We start from the raw sequence: 22,593 nt of genomic DNA on the forward strand, positions 1-22,593 counted from the left end.
GTTCCTGTGAAGAGGAACAGGATGGCAGATACTGCCCCTAGTTTCAGTAAGCTCTGACAGAGGCAGAAGATACTTTGAAGGGAAGACCTTCAGATGGGATTTCTTCCTTCTGTAATCCCCTGGGGAAGGTAGGCAGACATCTGGTTAGTGGCCTTGTATTTAGGCTGTTAAGCAGTGGTGTCAGGTGTCTTTAGTTTTGGTGTGGGTGCCTTTTTTTTTTTTTTTATATTAAGAAAAAAAATCTAGTCTTTACAAAGTGCTTTTGGTCACCAGTTGCTGGTGGTGCTTCTGAGAGGAGATTGTTTGATGTAAGTCTTAAGTCACATCGGCTAAGTAAATTGTAGGGATTTTTAATAAACATGGCAATGTATCTGCTTTGACCAGATCATGTAATTCTTGTTATTCCTCCAAAGTGTTTGACAGAAGCCTGAAACTTAGAAATTGTGCTCGGAAACCTCAACAGGGATCAGAATTGGAAATTATTTGGCTATTTTGATGTTTCTTATACAAATCTTGTGCGTTCTTGCAGCAGATACCTTAAGTATATTCCTGTCTACTTCTCACAAGCTCTGTACACATGCTGGAACTTAAATGTATCTTGTAGAGATTCCCCATGTTTTCTATCCTCTTTGGAAATAAAGCACCATTATAGGTCAGTAATGTCAATCTTTAAACTTATTTATCAAGGCAGTAGTTGAAGGGATAAACACAGAGGTAGGATTCTTCTGTTTTTCATTGATTTTGTTCAGTATAATACAGAAGGTTCACTGGAGTGGTGTGCGCAGAACACTTTCAGCAACAGAAGAATGTTCCCTTTGAATTTTTTTTATATGCAGAAATGTACTGCTACCTGTCCAGGGCGCTCTATCTCTTTGTTACCTTGGAGAAAGCCTTTGTTTCTTGAGTGGCTGTCTTTGCTAACTAGCTGAGGCAGTGTATCATGTTAACTGCTGTGTACTGTTTCCAGCATCTAGCGTGCTCTGCAGAACACCGCATGGCGTGATGTAGAGATTACTGCTTTCAAAATGACAAAAAAATATTGTCCTTTCCAATGCAGTTTGCAAATGCAAATGATCTTGTTATTGAAACTGATGCATTTTTGCCAGGAAACAAAACAGCAGAAATAATATGGTGAAAGTTGTCCTTTGCTGGCATGTCTCTAAATTAAATTAACATCCCTTCTGAAGCCAAGATGCTGATAGATGACATGTTAATGTGATTAACCAGAAATCAATGCAGTATATCATGTGAGGAGGTCTCTGAAGGGGTGGAGTTTGTCCTTATTCCTAGTGTGACCAAAGAACATTGACCTTTCTGGCATTACAGAAGAACAGTATCTGACTTCTTGTTTAACTGCAAATGCAAAGTAATGTAAAATATGTAAAGATGACAGTGTTAACCAGTGCAAAAAATAAAGCGAGAAATGTATGAAAGTTCACTTACATTCTAGTGGGGAAAATATAAATTAATGCTCTGTCACTTCACATTGAGATTTATGCTTACTTTCAGCACTTAAAGAATATTTATTTCACTGTTTTTAAAAAAAATCCAAAATGTTAGGGAGCAGCAACAAGGACAGACTGAAGGAAAAGCAAGCTGGAGGTCATGGTGACGAGGCAGGTAGAGACAGTACCCTCACAGATAAGGATGCAGTTCCTCAAAACCTGTGTGAGACACGTGGTTTATCTGGTGACAGTAACCAGGTTCAGCCAACAGTTGGTCTCCAGGCAAGTCTGTAGTAATGGTCAGACATGAAGCAAGGAAGTCAAGTCAGTGGGTCACGTCTGGAGCAGTGGGGTGTGTGGGCAGCACAGGCCTGGCTGCAGCATTGCTTGGGTAAGAACCGAGGACAAGTGCTTTAGTTTGAATGCAGCTCTTGAGCGAGGGTGAGGAGACCCCAGGACAAGGCTTCCCACACCTCTTCCTTACACAGCTCTTCGCAGTGGTCTTTGCTGGCACGATCTGCCTTCAGAGATCCCAAGCATCTGAAACCAGTGGCAGAGTCTGGAGCAAAGATGACGCAGCCTCATTAGAGGGCGGTTAGGTTGCCAGGTATATAAACAAATCTGACACATGCAAGTCTGTGGGACCCAAGGAATACACCCACAAGTGGTGAGTCACTGGGGGAACGAATCTTGGTTGTCTCAGGTCATGATTGTTTGAGGAGGCTTCCAAAGGTAGGAGTGACGTTTGCTTTCTTTCAGTCCTCAAGAAGGGCAAAAAGGACTGTCCAGGGAATGACAGGTTGGTCAACCTTATCTTCATCCTTGGGAAGGTGACTGAGCAAATAATCCTGTAAGCATTGCTAAATATACTAAGGGTAGGGCGGTGATTGGAAGTAGTTGGCAGGGAAAAGCATACCTGACAAACCCGATAGAATTCTACAACAAATTGACTAGGTCGTTGCGTAAGGGGAGAACAGTTAACGTTGTTTTTCTTGACTTTAGCACCTCAGCAGGCTTTTATCACTGTATCCCACTGCATCTGGTGAAGTATGGACTAGATAAGTAGACACTGGTGGACTAAAAACTGGCTGAACTGGCAGGCTCAAAGGATTGTGATCAGGGAGGGGCATGAAGTCTAGCTGGGGGCCCGTCTGTCATGGTGTATGCCAGGGGTTGATGCTGGGGCCATCCTTAAGAGATGCCTAAAATGTGACTGCGTGCCATTCTGGGGAGCTGGCTCTAACTGACCCTACTTTGAGCAAAGGAGTTGGAGTAGTCAATGTCCAGAGGTGCTTTCCAACCTCAAGGATTCTGATTCTGTAATGCAGGGTTGCACAGCTGCCCAGTCACAATGTTGTCTTGACCACAGGCAACTAAACTCTGCCAAGAGTGGGAATTTTCCAACAGTGTAGGTTTTTCCGACTTAATACCTATTCTTTCCTAGACTACTGGATGTGGTTTTTTTTTTATGGTGCAGGGAAAGTATTAATCGCAAAGTAGATTCTGAGCTTTGACATACCTAACAGAACAAATAATTGGTGTTTGTATTTGAAACTGTTTGGCTCCAATGCTGTTCTTGCCGTACCACAACTGTTAAAAACTACAGGAGCACGACATGGGCTATAAGTACCCTTGCCTTCTCAGCTCCTGAGTTATTCTAGTTTCATTTCTTCTTTCATCAGGAAACTTGGCCAATGGATACAGCCATAGAGAAAGGATAGATAGAAACTGCCGGATAAATGTTTTCATTCTAATTAGTGACATAAAAGAATTGCAGACAATGCCATACTAATCATTGTGATGAACTTCTTATTTAGGTTAAATTTGGTTGAAGCTTTTGTGGTGGATCCCGAACTACGTCAGTGCCTTCAAGAAGATCTCTTGCGTCGCTTCCCAGATCTTAACCGGCTGGCAAAAAAATTTCAGAGACAAGCAGCAAACTTACAGGACTGTTACCGAATGTACCAGGCTATTAAGCAACTGCCTAATGTTGTACAAGCACTAGAAAAACATGACGGTAATGCTACCTCCATCTATTTCAATGTTTTATAATTCACTGATGATGCAAATAAATAGTACCTAGATTTCCAAAGATTACTTTTTTCCTGTGTACATTTGTTGCAGGAATAAAGCTTAAAGATGTCTGAATTTGAAGTGAGCAGAAATTCTGAAATGCCAGTCAGATACTTAAAAATTAACATACTCAAATCTTCACATGAAAAAAAGCCTTCCAATTAGCTGAAATACTTGGACTGTTGGGTGGTGGTCTGGTAATCTTTGACATCGACTTGTCTCAGATTTCTTGACCAGTTGTGTGTGTATTATGATCTTACAAACAAGATACCATTCATACAATATTGTTGTGTTCCTTTTGAAGACACTTTGCACTTTGGGTTGTAATTAAACACAAAAAAACAGTATAAGCATTATAGGTATAATTTGAATGGCTTTTTGTTGGTGTGTTTTTTTGGTTTTTTTTAATCTTGATGTTCCTGCATTTCATAAGAGTAATGTGGCAGAGTGTTGCTGCTTATCTTCATTAGTCGGAAGCTCAATGCTATGACAAACAAGTCTAGAAAATACAAAGCTTGCTATTTCTTTTTCTTTTCCTTTTCTATGTGTTACCAAGAAAATGCAGGATAAGATTGTGTCAGCATAATGGGGGTGACTCAATACAGCAATAGCAGTCCTAGCCTGTCAGAAAGCATATTTTTGTAAAAGCCCATAAATTATTGTTTGAAAATCTCTTTGCATAAAACAAGCACCAAAACCTTAAAGAGAAATATTTTTTGAAATGGTAGTTACAAAAATTTTGTTCCTGTATTTGAGCAGGCAGTAATGTTGCCCAGTATGTTATGCTCTTCTGTACGATAGTTTTATGACTTCAAGGAATGCAACTTATCCTCTAAAATACTAATCTTAAAATACATTAATTTTTGGTTGCTGGCTGTATTATTTCCAAAAGCAGTTAAGATCCAAAACTGGGAAGGAACTGGCAGATAATTTTTTTTTTTTTAAGACCTCAGTCGTGTCCCTTTGGTTTTACAAACAGACTCTGCTTGTTTTTGCCTTGGCCTGGAGCTCTTGGATCTCCATCTTAAACAGAGGTGTATTAGTTCAAAATACTTGTTTCCTTTCTTTGCTTTTTTTTGTATTAGTTGTCATTTGGATCAACAGAATTTCTCTGTCGTAACGTTGGGGTAGAAAACAATTCAATTTTTAGAAGTTTTGAGGAGCAAGCTGTATCCGGCAAACTGCTAAGCTCACCATATGGAAAAAATAATAGACTGCAAAAGGTTCTTGCTGTTTTACACATGAATCAGTCAGCCTTTAGTAGGGCATTCATCAGCAGTATATCTAGGATAATTTAAAATCAGTGAAACATGTTATTTTTCTTTTTCTTTATACTTGTACACCTTTGTTTAAGTACAAGAATGGTCTGGTAATTTTGTGTTATATGACTGATTCAGGCTGGATCTGATCATTTTCCTGTTTCAAGACTGTATAAAGTCTTTTAACTCATCAAGAGACGGAAAGTCAGAAACTTTTTTGACAATTCTGAGTATCTGCCAGTTTCAGAACTAACTTTTTTTTTTGTGAATGGCTATGGGGAGATAGAGCAACTACACCATGAAGTGATCAGCAGTGATTGCCCTTCCCTTGGTATGAAGCGCTGCTTTGTTGAGATGCTTGTTTTTACGGATGGTGAAAGCTGAGGATAGGGATAATGCGTGAAGATGACTTTTTTTGGTTTTCAGACATAAGAAACCTGCATAAGATGGGAAAGACTCTGAGTCATCAAATCATTTTGCTATTGCTGGCAAAAGCAAGCAGTTGTTCATTACTCAAATTGCTGGGGCATAAAATCTAGGTACTTACAAGATGTCTGTCTTCAAAAAGCTGCTGAAGCATCTTCCTTCCCATCTCAGACTGACACTCTTTATTTTAAGCCTGTAAATATGCAGGATACAGGAATTGTATGCTGGGTTCCAGCATATTTTTACTGTTCTGTATACCATACCCCCTTAATGCTTTTGAAAACACCTCTTATTGCATGTTCCAGTATTGGTCTTTCCATGATTGTTGTACTGGCGTGTTATAACCATGTTGTAACCAAACTAAGCTGTTACTCATCCTTTGTCATTTCCAGCTGATTATTTCCCTGCTCATACTGGAAATTTTTATAAATGTGTCATCTTACTGTTAAATTTTACTTTGTTTCTATTAGCCCAGTTTTCAAGGTCAGATAGTTATGTTCCTAATTCATTTTGCTTCAATTTCAGCTACTGATATCTTCCACATTGTATATATTAGTGAATTTTATAAGCAGCCGCCTTTTGTGCATTAATATTATTAATTCACACATCTTAAAAAGATAAATGCTTGTATGAGCCCTGGAGGAATTGTATTGCTGATGCCCTTCCAGCTCATTCATCTTTTGCAAGTTGGTGATGTCCTCTTTATTTGCATTCTGATCATTGTATTAATCATCAATCTTGTGTCTTAGCATCCCAAGTGATACGACTGAATGCTTTAGAAAAGCCCAGATTAGGTCTACAGATTTCTTTCTCTTAGGCAGTCTGTTATCTCAGGCAGATGTTGCGCTATGTATGATCCACCTCTGCTAAACCCGTACTATAGTTTATCCCCATTTCCATTTTGTTCCTTGTCTTTTCCTCCTCATTTTTTCTAAGACCTCTTGTACCATCAAAACGGCTGGTTTAAGTGCATTTAGTCATTGAGATTTCTCTGCTTTCCCTTGATAGAATAGTGTCAGTTCTCATACTTCTGTTTCCTGCCAAACTAACTGTAAATGTCTCAAGTTTGAAGATCGGTGTTTGATTTTAATTTCTGTACAACGCTTTAAACCATATCGATAGTAGTCTTTAATGCATGTAATAAACACTTGTCTGTGCTTCAGTAAGTAAATTATGGTTCAAGTTAAAAACTGTACCTGGGAAGAGATAAGCTTTGTTATCAGTGTGCATCTCTGCTTTTGGCAGGATAAAGGTCTATTATTCTTTCTCTCTGTGGTTCACTTACATGCTGATAATGTTAAGGAGGTGCAAACGTGTTTTCCTTTTTACCATGCATCTTTTATGTGAGTTTATGAATGCAGGTGCAAGACAAGCTGGAGTTTAATTTAGAATTTTTCAGTGGTGATCTTTGCCCATAGTCTCTTAAGGCCAACTGTTAGGCTTTTAAGAAAAGCATACACATACAGCTTTCATAAATCCTCAGCAGTCACTGACTCCGCTATTTTACTTCAAGTGTTGGATTCTGAATATGAAGTTGGATTGAAAGAGTAAATTTATTTTGCAGTGTATCACTTTGAACTGTATCACAAATATACGTAAGTACATTAGTGCTTTATTTACAGAATAAATTAATATTTTTCTAATTTTTGAATGTGACATCTGCCTATTGTGTCTGAAGATGTACTCTTCAAACTGAAATAATGAAATGGTATAATGAAACTTTCCTACTTACAACTTTCAAGAAAATAAACTTAAAAGTAGCAATTACAATTTAAGCACAATCATTTTTTGTTAATTCAGGCATACTGAAGATCATTTCATTGTGTGTGCGATGCACTGTCAGGTGGTGCACTGGGAACTGCTAAGTTCACTCTGGTGAATGAACGTGAAACTTCTGTTTTGCTTTTCAATCTCTTCTTTGCTGTCTCCTTTTATTTTCTATGTTGGTTTAGATGTGTCTTCTTACAGGAGGGGAAAAAAAGATGAGATTTGGAATAAAAAGCAAACTGCACTTTATTTCGGCTCTTAATTTTGAAAATTTTTAGTCAGCAGAAGACTCCATTTTTACAAGTTCAACAGTCCCTCAATGATGTGTAATTTTTTTGTCTGTTGATAGATACTAATCATTTAAGACCTTTAACTTTAAAAGTTTGGGGGAGTGAGGAAGCAAAAAGGCATAGGAGAAAAGGGAAAAACCTTCTTTCTACTTAAGTTACAATGATGAGAGAGGAGAGACATTCCCTTGGGTAATCATGTCCTCACTGTGTGACTTCTATAAATTTGCATGGAAATTTTTCTTAAAGATTAGGACTCTTTCCCTAGTCTGGTAAGAAGTTGGGAGGCTGTGGAATGGCCAGACTTCATTCTGTGTTTCTCTGTTAATGTGCAAAGCCTTGCCATCGGAGCCAGATATTGTAATTCTGTGCATAATCCAACGATTTATAAGCTCATAGTATTGGATTCTTTGTGGCATTTTGTGTAAATTGTATAGTCAATAATGCTAACCTTTCTGTGATTAAATCATAACTTGAAGTGGCTGCAAAGGTATTAACATTTGTTTATTGGCAGAACGTTTTCCTAGCTGGCTGCTGGGTAGATGCTTATTTTTGTAGGCCTGAAGAAAATACTACTTTCATTTGGCAATAGCTGTGTACGCTGAGTTAACGGTGAACTGCGTTTTTCATTCAATGGTTCCAGTGTTCTATGGATTTCCAACCAGTATGTGTTACGCAGTTATACTTGGTGCTACAGAGTATCTGTGCTAACAAAATATGTTGGAAAAGACTAATCTATTTTTGACTTCCTGATCAGTGACTATAAAGATCTGGTTAAGAGTAGGTGGTCTTTTTTTAAGAAAAACAAAACCCCAAAAACATAGGCCTCAGTTTTTATTTGTGTCCATGTTGTAACCTACCAAATATCTCCAATTTCTTGTAATTTTGAATTAAGAAAAATTAAAAACTGAGTGTGCATCATGAGACTTCCACTTTGTATTTTTAAAATTGTTTGCTGTAGAATAGACTTTTTACTAAAGCGGTTTCAGCTTTTTATGTGCAAGAAAAGGTAATGTTCAGGCAGTGGCTCTGCTTTCAAACTGTTGTTTGTCTGTAGTTTTACTCATAGTAGAAGGGACTTAATACTACCAGATACAAAGTACAAGCTTAATCAGAATATAAACTGTATAATGCCGGTTTTAGAAGAAGATACGTGTGTGTCAGTGAAGTAATCACAACCAATCTTAACAAAAATGAATCAGCTATATAGTTGTGCTGTTTATCTTGCATAAGTGAATTCTGGTAAAATTGTGGGGTTTTGCAAATGATAATTTTTCTTGTTTGTTCTTAACAGGAGCTCACCAGATGTTGTTGTTGGCAGTGTTTATAACACCTCTTAATGATATCTACTCTGACTTCTCAAAGTTTCTGGAGATGATAGAAACAACATTGGACATGGATAAGGTATGAGCTGGTGTGTGGGAGGGGGTTTGCTTAGCAATTAAAGTTTCTTATTGAACTTTGCAATCTGCTCCACACTCACTAAATTTAATTGGTCATCTATATTAAGTAGTTAGTTCAGCTGTGGAATGTATGAAGACGGTTATTAGTATAGCAGTTGAATATCAGGAGGATATTCATCCCCTGTCTAAAATTATCTAGCCAATGAAAAAATGCTTTGGTACACGAATGCTGTGGATCTGAAAGAGTTTTTAAAAAACCTAATCAGTACTAAAAGTGGGGAAGTTATTTGTCGCTTTTCTGCTGCTTCATATTTTCAAGGTAACTGTGATATGTCTCAAATCTAGAATGTAGTTAGAAGATGTTTCTCTGCTTTTGTAGAGTTCATTAGACTTGGTTCTGTTTGGTGGAATTAAGTCTTCATAACTAACAGTTTGCCTCTCTGAGAAATTATTGACTTAGGTAATAAAGACTGACTTGACTTTACAGTTACATTTCTCACTAGAGAGAAAGCTGCTACAATTATCTTAGCCTTGCACCTACACTTGCTTATAAAATATCTCTGATGATAGAACTATGCTTGCAAAGGAAAACTAGCATTTTTTTCAGAGGAAAAATTGGCCAAAGAAAGCTGGAAGGAACATTGGTGTTCCTTAAACTTGTAACAGAAAGAAGAAGGGATGGGTATAAATGACTAATTTATTGCTGTTTAACACTGAATGCTTAGGACACAGGCAAAAACGTGAAATGTTGTTTAATGAGTGAAACACCAGGGTTCTGGTGAGTTTTGTACATTTATTTTCCCCATTGCATTTGTTGGAGAATTGATGAGATGCATTTTGAAATGCACGTGCTTTCTAGAAACTTACTTAATGCTCCTTTCTCAATAAGATGCTTCAGTCATTTTGGAAAACTTGGGAGTTTTTTAGGATTGTTGTGTCAGACTCAGCTGACTGTAGAAATAAGAGATCTACCTAACCATGTGCCAGGCATGGTAGCAAGGGCAAAGTGTTGAGCTCCTGAAAACTGCAGTGGCTTTGAAAGATGCATTTTGTTCTCCAAAGGCAGAAGCGCTGCATTTTATCTCTTTGTATTGTGTATGCATTCATCAACTGCATTTTGCTTTGTTTAAGGAAAGGCTGTTTGATTGACATGTTGCTGTAATTTCTGATACATGCTAATGAAGAAATTTATAGCTTTATACTAGCTACAGACCATCTGTTGATGCAGTTTGTATGCTCTGGGACTCTGTTTTCTTTAAAACTAACAGCTGTTCTAAGCCTTCACCCTTCATAGTCCAGCTCTTCAAATTTCTTTTCAGCTTCTACTTTAAAAATGTTTTGTTGTCCTTCTAAACAGAATAACAAGTCAGTTATTTTTCATCAAGTCCCATAGAAACGGGGTGTGTTGGATTTTGTTTTTTTCCCCTTCAGGATGCTGGAAAATGGCTACAGATGAGCCAGCACTGGTTTCACCAGAAGAATAAACCTTGTCCTTATGAATGTTAAAACTTGAACTTTGACTTGAAGTCCTCCTTAGATTTTTAGGGAGTTCAAACAATATACCTAGCTCTGCTCTGAGTGTAATCGAAGGACAAGTTGTCATAGCAGCTAAAGTATGTCAATAATCCATTCTAACATAAAAAGAAACATCTAAGTTCAAAAAGCGTGGGATATGGATATTCATTTACCTAGCTATAACAGAAGTTGAGAAACTGTCACTTCCATTCCTATCTTTCACAAAATCCCGAGGGACCTTTGAAAAACTATATTCCAACCTCCTCCTCAAGTCAGGGTAACTTCAAAGTTTGTTGGTGCTTTTTGTATGTAGTATTTTGGTTTGAGTTTCAAGAGTACAGCCCTTTACAGAAGGACTTGTTTTTCAGATTAGCTGGTGAGCTCAGCATAGTCCCAGAGTCTGTTTCAGATCCAGGATCTGCCCTACAAAACCAGGAATTGTCTTTTCTACTGTATTCTTTGTCATAAATGTTCGTTGCTGTTCTTTTAGCAGAATTATTTAAGGGAACAGGAGGAGCAGGCCTATCAACAGGGTTGTAACAGGGAATGTATTTGTTCGTACCCCTTAAAGCCTCCAAGTTCAAGATGGTCCTCTAAAAATCTCGTAATCTGTTGTTTTGTGGAGTCCACATCTCTGGTTAAGCAACTGGAGAACTTTGCCACTGCAGCGTGTTCGCACGCAACACAACTGGAACCAGAACGACAGGCTGCCTGTAACGCCTTGCAGTGCTGGTAATTGCACAGAGAAAATAAGCATCAACAGTTCAGTTTTCCATGATGCAACTTACAAGAGCAAATTATCTGTTGGGAGAAGGTCATTCTCAGAATGAAGTAACAATACTTTAAATAGACAGTATGCTGTGCAGTTTCTTCAGGTGATAATTTACTTGTTCCCCTGTTCCAAAGTCAAAATGTATAAGCCCTGTGGCTTTCATCTCCAGATTGCATTCTCACGTCTTTGTTCCAAGTTGCTGCAAAATCTGGGAGACTTCAGGCTGATGCTTTTACAGTTGTTTTAATGCATGGTGGATTTGAAGCACTTCTTGTGCTTAGCAGAACAAGATGTAGGTGGTGGTTCTGGCAGTTACAGTTCCTGTTGCTTGGTGCTTTCTGGAGTGATACTTTTATTGTCTGGGAAGGAGTAAAGGAACTGTGAACCTCCCTTTCTTCTCCTTTCTCCTCTTGCTAACATATACTTCTGAGTAAAAGTCAAATTGTATTAACCCACCACCTTGTTTCAGGGTCTTTTGCAAAGTATTTGCAGTGCTTTGTGTACAATTTTGCAGGCAATTTGCAGCCAGGGGAAGCTTTGGGGAAGCATTCCTTTGGTTTTAACATAATTTGATTAAATACATTACTAATATGAAAGCCAGTGCTTGGTTTCCATGTTGGACAACAGTGCTAATATTTTGTTGATTGTAAAAGTTTATGTATTAAAAATCAAGTTTCTTTTATTTAGCACTTTTATGTTCTGCTTGTGGATTATACTTTAGGCTTGTAAGGTTTTCAGAAACGTGCACTTGGCTGTAGAGGCATGGGGAAGAGAGATGAAATACAACTTAGTTCACCTGTGCTTCTGATGGCTTGGAAGGAAACGTGTATGCTTTTCAACCCCAAAATAACTGGATTGAAATGGATAGGATTTTTGGTGATACTGTGTAGGCTCCTTCCATAACCTCTTGAGCGTGTGTTGGGCAAGAATTACTGTTTCAGAAACTTCTGTTTCCAAAAACTTGTTTTGAAACACCCCATCCTTTTATGCTCTGTCTTGAATAGCTGCAGCAAACCCAGGCTAACATACAGATTATGTACATAACAATTTCATTTCCTCTGACTTTCCTTTTTTTCCTGCCTACTGCTCGGTTATTTGTATGCAAATAAATGTACGGATGACTCCTATTTCAAAGGAGTCTATTAAATTGGTATATTTTGCTTGTATGAAGCGTATTATTTGGGAAAGGAGGTGTTTGAGATGTATTTGTTTTCTAGTTGAATCAGGCACCGATTATCACAGACAGCATAATTACAAAATAACATATATAAACTGAATAAATTACTAAGTAAAATAATTTCACAGTGTATGATCAGGGAGGTGATTTATTTTTTTTTTTGTTACTGCCTATGTTCATATGATTTTTTTTTCCAGGTGGAGAACCATGAATTCCTAGTCAAGGCTTCTTTTGATCCTAATTTGACAGAATTAAGAGAGAAGATGAATGAACTGGAAGAAAAAATGCAGTCCTTTCTAAAGAGTGCAGCCAAAGAACTAGGTAGGGTATGAAACTGCCTTTGATTTTTACCTCCTTTGTAGAATGTTTTGAGATCAAGTGATGAAAACTGTTGTAGAGGAGTTAAGGGATGTTTGTGTTGTTTTATTATTGGTTTGGAGTGACTTTAGTTGTCACAGTACAATCTGTTGATAACTGAGTGATTTTTGGTTTATAACTTGGCCTTTTTTTTAAAAAAAGGATAGCATTCCAGAATATTTCAGAAATCATCACGTATGTTGCAAGATACTGCCGAATTAATTTTATAGAACTGTAACTCAGCTTTTGGCTCAGCCTAGTTCTATTTTACATCCTTTGAGGACGTGCGTTGAAATGTGGGGCTTTTTTTTTCTGTTTTGGTTCCCCTCACCCCCACCCCACCCCCCACCCCTGGCCCCGTGCGTTCTCTTGAGTGTGCTTTCAGGATATGCAAGTTTTCTTTTGAAGTTCTTAGCAAAATGTAATTTGTCGGCAAATGAGACATTTAATGAGTTGATTATCCTGTGCAAAAAATTCCATGTGCAGGTGATGAGTTGGGCATTCAAAGAGCAACTTAAAAAAAATAAATTTTTAATGCAAATATGGCAAGGAAAACTGGCAACACTATAGGTTTTTTTAGGTTACACCTTCAAGGGCTTGCATATATTTTGGTCTTGATTTTTATTTTTTTTTATGTAAACAAGATACCTAGATGAAAAGAAGGAAAATCAAGATTGTACAGGGATCCCATCAGCAGAAGTAAGTGTTAGTAAAAGGATCATAAGACTACAGATTCTGTGCTTACAGCAGCAATATAGAATGCCCTTGGAGTGTGCTATGAACATTTTTCACAATTCTGGAGAATATGTAGCTATACAATAATTGTGAACCTGATTTGAATATGCAGTTTGAGAGCATACCACAGTAAGAGCAGAGAATGGGTTAGTAAATGTATGTTAGATCTGGGTATTTCTCATACCTGTACAGAATCAAAGCAATTATGTGGAATAGTGTATCTAAGAGGCTACATCCTATGTACTCGGGATTAGTCAGCAGAAATAGCACAGGCTGTAGGATTTTTGATAATACAGTTTTTTCTTTTTTACCTTCCTTCTGTCTAAAAGGTTTGGAAGCTGGCAAAAGTATCAAACTGGAGACAAATTCACAGTTTGGACATCACTTTCGAATAACTTGCAAGGAGGAAAAAGTTCTCCGTAACAATTCAAAATATGGAATAGTTGATACACAGAAGAATGGTGTGAAATTTACTAACAGGTATGAAATCTTCTTGATAGTCTTCCAAGCCTGTTGTGAAAGAGCAGAATTGTTTCTTTCTTTACAGTTACGCTGATAAACTGGTTTCCCTACATCTTGAATGGCTGAATTTTCACCTTTTTGACTCACAGATTGAGCTCTTGAGCGAGACTGGCATGAAGGAGGAGTAGTCATACAGATTCTGTTAAAAAGCTGCATTCCCCATTTACTTTGCCAACTGTTAGCTATTTTTGGTCCTTTGACTTGGGCTAATTTCTCTGTTTTAGCTGCAGCTAGTAGCATAATTGCATTCACTGTGAGTGTTTATACAGACACTTTCACAAGCTGCAATAGGAAGGGAGCTATTTATGTTTATCACTAAATATGACATGCCGCAGTTTTGTTAGTGATTACTTTTTTGTGTGTGTTCCAAGTCATGCTGTAATTTCTGTTAGTCCTGTGTATTGGACTTTGACTCTGTGGCTCTGTAGATTAAGCTATTTAAAAATTTTAGTCTTCAGGCTAATTGCATTAGTGCTGTTTCAGCGCCGCCTTGTCTGGACAGCAGTTCTGTCACAGGACAGCGAAGCATGAAGTCTATACTTCTTGCTGAATTTTTAGCTCTTCTAGAGCATTTTAGAAGGAGCAAGGGCTACCTCAGTCATCAGATGTCTCCCTTTCTGTGCTTCGTTATTTTTACACAGAACAAAGCAGAAAGTTCCATATGCAGATTAACTTAGGTTGAAGACGATCTCTTGAGGTTAACTGGTCTAACCCCTTGCTCAAAGCAGAGCCACCTTGGAAATGAGATCCTGTCTCAAAGTTCGCTGAGGTGGCTCAGGGCCTTGCCTTAGGTGCCCATCCTCCAAGCATCCTTCACAACCTGGTGGGGCACAAGTTTGTGCTGAACCACTCTTTGTGTTAAGTTTTCCTAATCAGAACTAATGAGAATTTTCCTTGCAGAAGCTTGGGTTTTTAGTATTTCGCTCTTGCTGTGCACCTCCAAAAAAAGTCTGGTGCCTCTCCAGGCTGGCTTTAGATTCTCTCAGCCTGGGCAAGCATCTCTCTCAGCCTGTCCTTGCATGCCATGTGCTTTGGCTCCAAATCTTCCTGGTGGCCATCTGCTCCAGGTCTGATGTCTGTTGTACATGGGGAAGACAAAACTGGAGACAGCACTGCAGATGTGGTGTCATGAGCACTGAAAAGAGGGAAAGAATCACTTCCTCCAACATGCTAGCTATGCTTTTCCTAGTGCAGACAGCGTGAGGTTGACCTGCCCTGGCTCGGGGACACACTGCTGGCACGTGTTCACGTCTTGCCCACTGGGTCCAACTCTTACGAATAGCTGTTTTTATAGCCATTTGGACCCCATTCTGTGCTGTTGCATAGTTACTTCATCCTAGGTGCAGGGCTTTGCCTGTGTTGAAATCTTCATCGACCTGTTTCTCTAGACTGTAGATGGCCCGATGAGTGGCAGCCCTGTCCTCCAGTGTGCTGGCAGCTCCCCTTGGTGTGGCATTGTTCACAGCCTTGCTGAGGGTGCGTTTGAGAGTGCATTCAGTCCCATCATTCACATCATTAATGGAGGCATAAATAGGGTCAACCTTAAGAAATGCCGCTAACTGGACTTCAACTTTGTGACAAGTTCCTCCTTGTCTGTCAGCAGCAGGTCCAGGAGAAAACTCATCTTTAAGTCTCCTCCATGTGTTATATATGGAAAGGTAAAAATAGCAGACATTAGTACATTGTACAGCCTGTTTCAGACAAACCATGCTGCTGTTGCTTCATGTGTAACAGTTCCTGCTGGCGTTAGCATCAGAGAAGTGAGTTTGTTGGGAGAGGTGTCTTGACTGACAGACGTGAGGAGCACTGCCTACAGGGCAAGGCTGGTTTCATGCCAGTGCTATTACTAATAGCAACTGTTACTGTTAATCACTCACTCTCATAGTAATAAATACTTTGCTTTGAAAAGGAGGGCAAACATACTGGTTCACGCCAACCAATATGTTGGTGTATTTTGCACCGATTTCCTTAAATGAACAAAGTGTAAACCTTAATTGCATTTTGTTTTAACATTGACTCAGAGGATATTTTTTCAAAACATCCCTGACATTTAAAACTGCTTTTTTTTTTTTTTTTTTTTTTTGTGAATCTGAACATAATGATGAAGTTAGGCTTTTCTGTAACTGAGAAGAGGGTACTTAGTACCTCTACTGTAAATGTCATTGGTTTCCCTTGGGGGAAAAAGCCCATGGGTCACTAATAAAACAGTGTTCTTTGCTTAGTTAGGTTGCTTCTGTAGATGGTACTAGAAGCACAAGACTGAATTCTGCTTATAGTGTGGGTGCACTTGCGTGCATCTCATATTCAGTCCTGCAGACTCTGTGTTTAGAGATGAGACTCAGAAGAATGAACACCTGTTCAAACTCTCTCTTCATTTCAGCTTACCTTATCTTGAAGACTAGAACCTGTTCTTCGTGACAGCAGTTCACTGAGTTTTTTACTCAATGAAGCAACTCAGTGCCTTCAGCTCTGATAAGCCAGCCTAGTGTAGGACTCTGGGCTAATTACACAGTTGCTTAGCAGCAGTTCTCCTCTGCCAGTTGTAGAACATGCCACGTCTTGTTGCAAAATGGCCAGAAATACAGCTTTAAGTCCTTATCACATAGCTAACAAACAACTACTGTAAGATTTTTTAAGAGTGATTTGTTCAAAGGTGCTAGAATTGCTGGTTTGGCCTTTGTGGGTGATACTCGATACCCTGGTGTGGATGAATCATAGATGAGTTGCTTTGTGGTCCTCGTGCTGAACCTTGCTGTTAAAACAGATGGGGACAACTGGTAGTGACTTGCAGATGAGGAGGCCAGAAGTTTGGCATTGCAGCAGTGAAGACAGAAAGCTGCAGCTTCTAAATATTGTGATTTTCTTCACAGCAAACTGAGCTCCGTCAATGATGAATATATAAAGATCAGAGAAGAGTATGAAGAGGCTCAGGATGCGATTGTTAAGGAAATAATTAACATTGCTTCAGGTGAATATGTCAGTGTTGATGTGTGTCACAGTCTGGAATGCTGGGATGACTTACAGTTACTTTCAAGGTCCTTCTATAGAGAAGAACCATAATGTTCCCCAGACAGTGTGAAAAATGAGGTTTGGCTTTTTGACAGTTCTTCAGAGTTTGAAATACATTGTTTTGTGTGGTCAGACCCTTTCCTGGCATTGCTACGAGTGTGCAGTGAGGGAGTGTGTGCACATGCTAATCCCATAAAAGGAACAAAAATAGGCCCATAAAGGCCATCTATCCTCCACCTACCTCCCAGGCTCTGGGTATCTCCACCCAAACAGCAGACAAAGGAGAAGGCAGAAAATGTAAAAGACAACAGAGAACTGAGGGAGTGGGGCCTGAGGTACATAAAAGATGGTGAAGAAAGAATGCTAGTATGTAATATAAGATCAGGTTAGTTGTTCATATGTTACAATAAACATTGTTTTCCTAATTGATTTCCATATATTTTGCTCCACTATTGCCTGCTTATGGGACGTTTACCGTCCTTCACCAAAAGGAGAAGAGACATAGGGGAATTTGAGCTGGAGGACTCTCTAAATATTGCCTCTCCCAATGGCATTAGTTACAGCAAAACAAGTCTTAGTTCTTTGCGAGAGAGAAGTTGAAAGTGAAAACACTAATGAATATTAAGCTAAGGGTAAATACGTCAAAGATACAAACTCACTTTTTAAGCTGACATATTGAAATATTTGAGTGTGTATTTATTTACAGTGGAAATCTTCATAAGCTTTGACCTGTTGTCATGATAAGGAATTTGCTAGTGTATTGCAAAATCAGTAGCTTGTTAGAATTTTTTTTTTTTTGTATCTTGGTAATTTTCAAATGGTGTTTTTCTGTGTGTAGTATGCTAAGGCTTGTATATTTCTGTGGAAAGTCAATTGGGCATTGTATAGCAGGATTAACTTCCATATAACATCTATAAATACCTAGGATGATTAATAAGTCTTTTGCTGTTGTTTAAACTTTCTGTGTGTGCAGTCATAGACTTACAAGTGTGTGTGTGTATTTTAAAAAGCATTTTTCTTCTCCAAGTAGAGACAATTTAACAAAAAAGCCTGGATTATGTGTGTAATTCTTGTATGAAAATGACTTAAAAGTCCTCTTAATGACCTGTACCTAGCCAGTTCAAGAGATGATGTTAGAACAGTAAATGTACTTTGTACAGGTAGGACTCTTTCTACAGGTCACTGCTCACCTCTTCTGACACATGTATCCCATTTGCAGGTGTTAGTTCACCTCTGTAGACTCCTGTCCTTCATCCCTTTCACTGAAAAAAAAACCAAAACAAACCCCAAACCACCCAAACACCAAAACTTAAAAACTGGTGCTGGGGATGCTGGGCCATCTAGTCTAGTTGTCTGGTATCACAGGCACTGTATCTTCCAGACCTGGCCATACCATCATTCACATAAACAGAAATGGTTGCGGTGTCTGAGTTGTCCGTGCTGTGTCTCTGTTGTCATTGATTTCACGAGGATCAAATGCAGTGTTTTATTGAGGAAGGAAACTTAACTGGAGTTCCAGCCATCTTGCCACCCAAGAGCATTTGTTGTCCCACAGTAAGATAAGCTGTTTCTTGTTGTCTAGTGTTAAGGCAAAACTATCAGCGTGGCCTCACCTCTTCCTTTTCTTGGTCTGAAGAAGTCCCCTTTGTAGTCAAAGCATGGGAACTTTTTTACTGCTATCTTGAACAGAATTAACTTTTAATGCAGTTGAATTCATTTTATGGGCTCAGTATAGGCTTTAAGATACCTTTTCAGCAAGAAGAACAAAAAAAAAAACCTAATGGTATTGAATTTGTGTCTAATCAAAACCAGGTTATGCAGAACCTATACAGACGATGAATGACGTGGTAGCTCAATTGGATGCAATTGTCAGTTTTGCTCACGTGTCAAATGGAGCGCCAGTGCCGTATGTCCGTCCTGTCATCCTGGAAAAGGGACAAGGACGGGTTGTGCTGAAAGGTGCCAGGCATCCTTGCATTGAAGTGCAAGATGAAGTGGCCTTCATCCCCAATGATGTTACCTTTGAGAAGGGCAAGCAGATGTTCCACATTATCACCGGTAAATGCTTCTGTTCTCTTTTTCATTCGTTATTTACATTTTAAATGTCTCTAGTATTTCCAGTAATTACGCCTTTTAAAAACAACCCAATAAAACTCCGTCAAAACAGTTTCTGTCATCAACAAAGAGCAAGCAGCTAGCAAGTTGTTAATCTTTCTTTATGGGGGATAAGATTTAGCTCTGGAAAAGAAGGGAGGGTATTGGTAAGCTGTTGTTTATTACGTTAAAAAAAAGTCACAATGTTTTTGTGAAATGTTACATTTGCTAGTGGGTATTTTACATGTTTATGCACAGACAGGTGTTATTTCTCGTTGTCCAAAGTAGTATTCATGGAATTAGTTGTTATGTTGTAGTTACAGTGAACTGTTTGGGGAAGCTGATTACGAATTTAGCAATAGTTATTTGGGAAGGAGAGGCAGGCTGCTAGGACAGTAGGAAATAAGAAACGAGTCCTTCCTTACTATACGTGTTCTTTGCCTTGGTGAATGTAACTCCACAAGCCAGGCAACCTTGGAGCTGGCGAACCTGAACCTGCTTAAGTGATGCGGAAAATTCCACTAGACATCAGTTGTACTGTAGCCACGTAGGCAAGAAGTCAAGCAGCTGCTTTGTTAATGTTTTCTTTGTTTAGTATTAAAGTTGATTTTAAATGCAAAACATGTTTCAATGACTCTACCCTTCCCCCCTTCCCCCCCCATTCTCTGGTGTAATTAAGATAATTTTCCTACACAGGAAAACATTTCTAGTGTTTAGTTTTAATTGAATTTTAATTTCCATCCAGATGTCCTTGACATACATTCTGAGTAGCAAAGGTCTGAAATTAGAGAACAATTAATGATCACTTCTAACATAATCAAAAAGAAAAACCTAAAAATCTGAATAAATGCATGGTAATGTGCTTGTCTTCCTGGTTAGCAAAAGCATAAAATCTGTTTTAATGGCCAGTTTTCTGGAAAATACTTACTGCATTTGTGCCTCGGTTAAAACGATCTTATTAATATCCATTTTTGCTGATTCAGAATCCCTTTAGATTGTAATTTAAATCACTGTTAGCTTGTACTCTGTAATTAAGCTATTGCACTTTTACAGAGAAACTTTTGTTTGAGGTGAAAGCAAATTGTTTTCATGCTTAAGCAGCAATACTGATGACTTCTCAATTAATGCTTATTAATTTTAGGTACAGACATGTTTTAGACAATTGCTTATACTTCTGAAAAGTCGTAAAAGTTAGGAAGGGCCCCTAATGCTCTCCGATTACCCTTTGAAAAAGCAGCGTTTGGTACAAGCAAAGCGTCTTAGTGGTGGAGCTGCTGGTTACACCTGTTAGACAAGTCTGCTGCTCTTTCCTGGCGAGACAGTAGTAGGTGTAAATGTTCATTGTTTTAATTTAGAGCCTGTTCTCCTTTAAAGAATTGTTGAATTGTCAAAGATGGTTTGTGTGTTTTTAATTCATTTGCAACATTTCTTCTTTAGGCCCTAATATGGGGGGAAAATCAACGTACATCCGGCAGACGGGAGTGATTGTTCTTATGGCCCAAATTGGGTGTTTTGTACCGTGCGACTCTGCAGAAATAAGCATTGTGGATTGTATCCTGGCTCGGGTGGGAGCTGGGGACAGTCAGCTGAAAGGCGTGTCTACTTTCATGGCTGAGATGTTAGAAACTGCTTCAATCCTTAGGTGAGTCCTGTGCTTATTGGATTTTGTTGGTTGGGTTGATGGGAAAGGAGGAGCTAAGGAAGATACATTTAAGATTTCCTTTTGTATAGGATCTCAGGGGAGGATCTCAAGTCCTGTTAACTTCTTGAAGTAGCCTTCTCTTTATTTCAGTGGCCATATAGAGCTGCTAGCAGGAGGCCAAAGTCAAAATGGGACAGAGAAACTAATTTGGAGTGATCTATATGATGCTCTGTAGGCACTTTATTCGTATGCTGTTATGCAGATAGAAAAGGTCTTTTGCCTCTTTTATGCTATGCCTCTGCAACATAACTGTGGTACTCCCAATATCCAGAGTTCATGCTGTTCTTAAATGTTATAAAATGCTCTTGTTTTTTATAGGACAGCATCTGAAAACTCTCTGATAATCATTGATGAGCTGGGAAGAGGAACTTCTACCTATGACGGCTTTGGCTTAGCGTGGGCTATTTCAGAATACATTGCTAGCAAAATCTGTGCTTTCTGTATGTTTGCTACACATTTTCATGAACTGACAGCTCTTGCTGACCAAGTGCCAACAGTAAATAACCTGCATGTTACTGCTCTGACCACTGATGACACACTGACAATGCTTTATCGTGTCAAGGAAGGTAAGGCTGTGTAAATGGTGAACAGGGTAAACTATTTAGTCCTGCGAGAGGAAGAAATCTTAATGGAAAATACAATAAAAATTTGCACGTCCTATTCCAGGCTTAGTGTTTATAATAGACATGTTCTTCTCTGTCCATAAGGAAGTGTGTACAGCAGGAGCTCTGTCTATGTGTGGACACAGTTGGTGGTGATGTTGATGATTATTTGTTAAGACTTCTAGGTTATTTCTGCCACTCAAGTTGGTGCTTTTGAGGTTGGTCCCTTTCTCTTTTATTAAAGAGCAGAGGGAAGGGTTCCAAAAGGTTATTTTCTGTTTTCCTAAATCAGCCATTTTAACTTGCTGATAGAAAAGACTTAACATTCCTTGAAGCGTTCTTTTAAAAGAAGGGAGTGTGACCTTTATGTGCTGACAGTTTTGCTGACGGTTTTCAATAATACCTATTTCATTGTTATAAGGCTTATAAGATTCCTTATAATTCCTATAAGAAGGATGTTGCCCAGTTTATGCAGTAGTTTGAGATAGGAAAAATCGTATGTTTAGTTTTTAGCAAGTGGCATCATAGTGAAACAACAAGTAGCCTGTTTTGTTACTGTAAAATAAGCCCAGATATATTTAATTAAAATCTTTCAGTGGATCCAGTTATTCCTTTTGTTATTAAATTAGACAGTTTTTAATTGGGTGTAAATTTAATCTGTTAACTGCAATAAGCAGTTCCACCTGCTTCTCTATATCCCCAATCATTTGTTCTTGCTCCCTTCAGCAGGAGCCTATATTTATGTTAAATAAAGCAGGGCTGTGTAACTGGCTTGTAAGGTGTGGTCATTTATGGCCATCTAATTTATTTGTAAACTTTAAAGTGATTTTGTTGTTCCCTTAAGAGCATTTCAGTCAGGCTGCCAACCTCTGAACTGAGATTTTGATTTAAAATGTGGGCAGAGTACTGTTATGCTATGTTTTCACTTAAAAATACCTCTTGTTTTTCCTTTTCTGAGTTCCACAATGATGGAGTGAGTTAGGTGATACTCAGATGGATAGGACACGGTTACTGTAGAAGACTGTGGCTACACTGGATCTGATCAACAGTTTAACTTGTGGAGTGGTTTTGTCTCAAATAAGGAATAACTATTTGAGGAGTTAGGCTATTATCTTTACTAAAACAATTACCAAGTATCATCCATCCGTGTCTCTGCTAAGGAGCTAGTCCTTGTCTCATTATCTCAAGTCCTGGAGACTGATGTTTACTTACCTTTCTGGTGTAGGATTCAATCTTACAGGTGCAATTGCTGAACTTCATTCCTCACTTTGAAAGCTGGTTTGTCATGCTGACACAATTCCGAATACTTGCTTTCACATGCCTAGTTCATCCTAATAACTCTTCTTTTCATGATCAGTGCATATTCAACTAGAACTCTCTCCAGTTTTTCCTGATTTCTTCAGCCAATTTAGGACTTTTCAGTTCATTCCTTCTGGCATGTATTGTTC

The 22,593-nt window shown here is 38.6% G+C and overlaps 1 protein-coding gene across 1 annotated transcript in view; it reads left to right on the forward strand.

Moving 5' to 3' along the window:
* Positions 1-22,593, forward strand: part of MSH2 (mutS homolog 2) — a 51,680-nt gene that overhangs the window by 23,504 nt on the left and 5,583 nt on the right. The window contains exons 7-14 of the mRNA XM_055816215.1: positions 3,263-3,462; positions 8,552-8,661; positions 12,322-12,445; positions 13,546-13,696; positions 16,609-16,706; positions 18,560-18,805; positions 20,279-20,483; positions 20,862-21,109. Of these exons, the coding sequence (XP_055672190.1) occupies positions 3,263-3,462; positions 8,552-8,661; positions 12,322-12,445; positions 13,546-13,696; positions 16,609-16,706; positions 18,560-18,805; positions 20,279-20,483; positions 20,862-21,109 (1,382 nt within the window). The remainder of the gene's footprint in view (positions 1-3,262; positions 3,463-8,551; positions 8,662-12,321; positions 12,446-13,545; positions 13,697-16,608; positions 16,707-18,559; positions 18,806-20,278; positions 20,484-20,861; positions 21,110-22,593) is intronic.

Source organism: Falco peregrinus, chromosome 11 (assembly GCF_023634155.1).
Source record: "Falco peregrinus isolate bFalPer1 chromosome 11, bFalPer1.pri, whole genome shotgun sequence".
Taxonomy (NCBI): domain Eukaryota; kingdom Metazoa; phylum Chordata; class Aves; order Falconiformes; family Falconidae; genus Falco; species Falco peregrinus.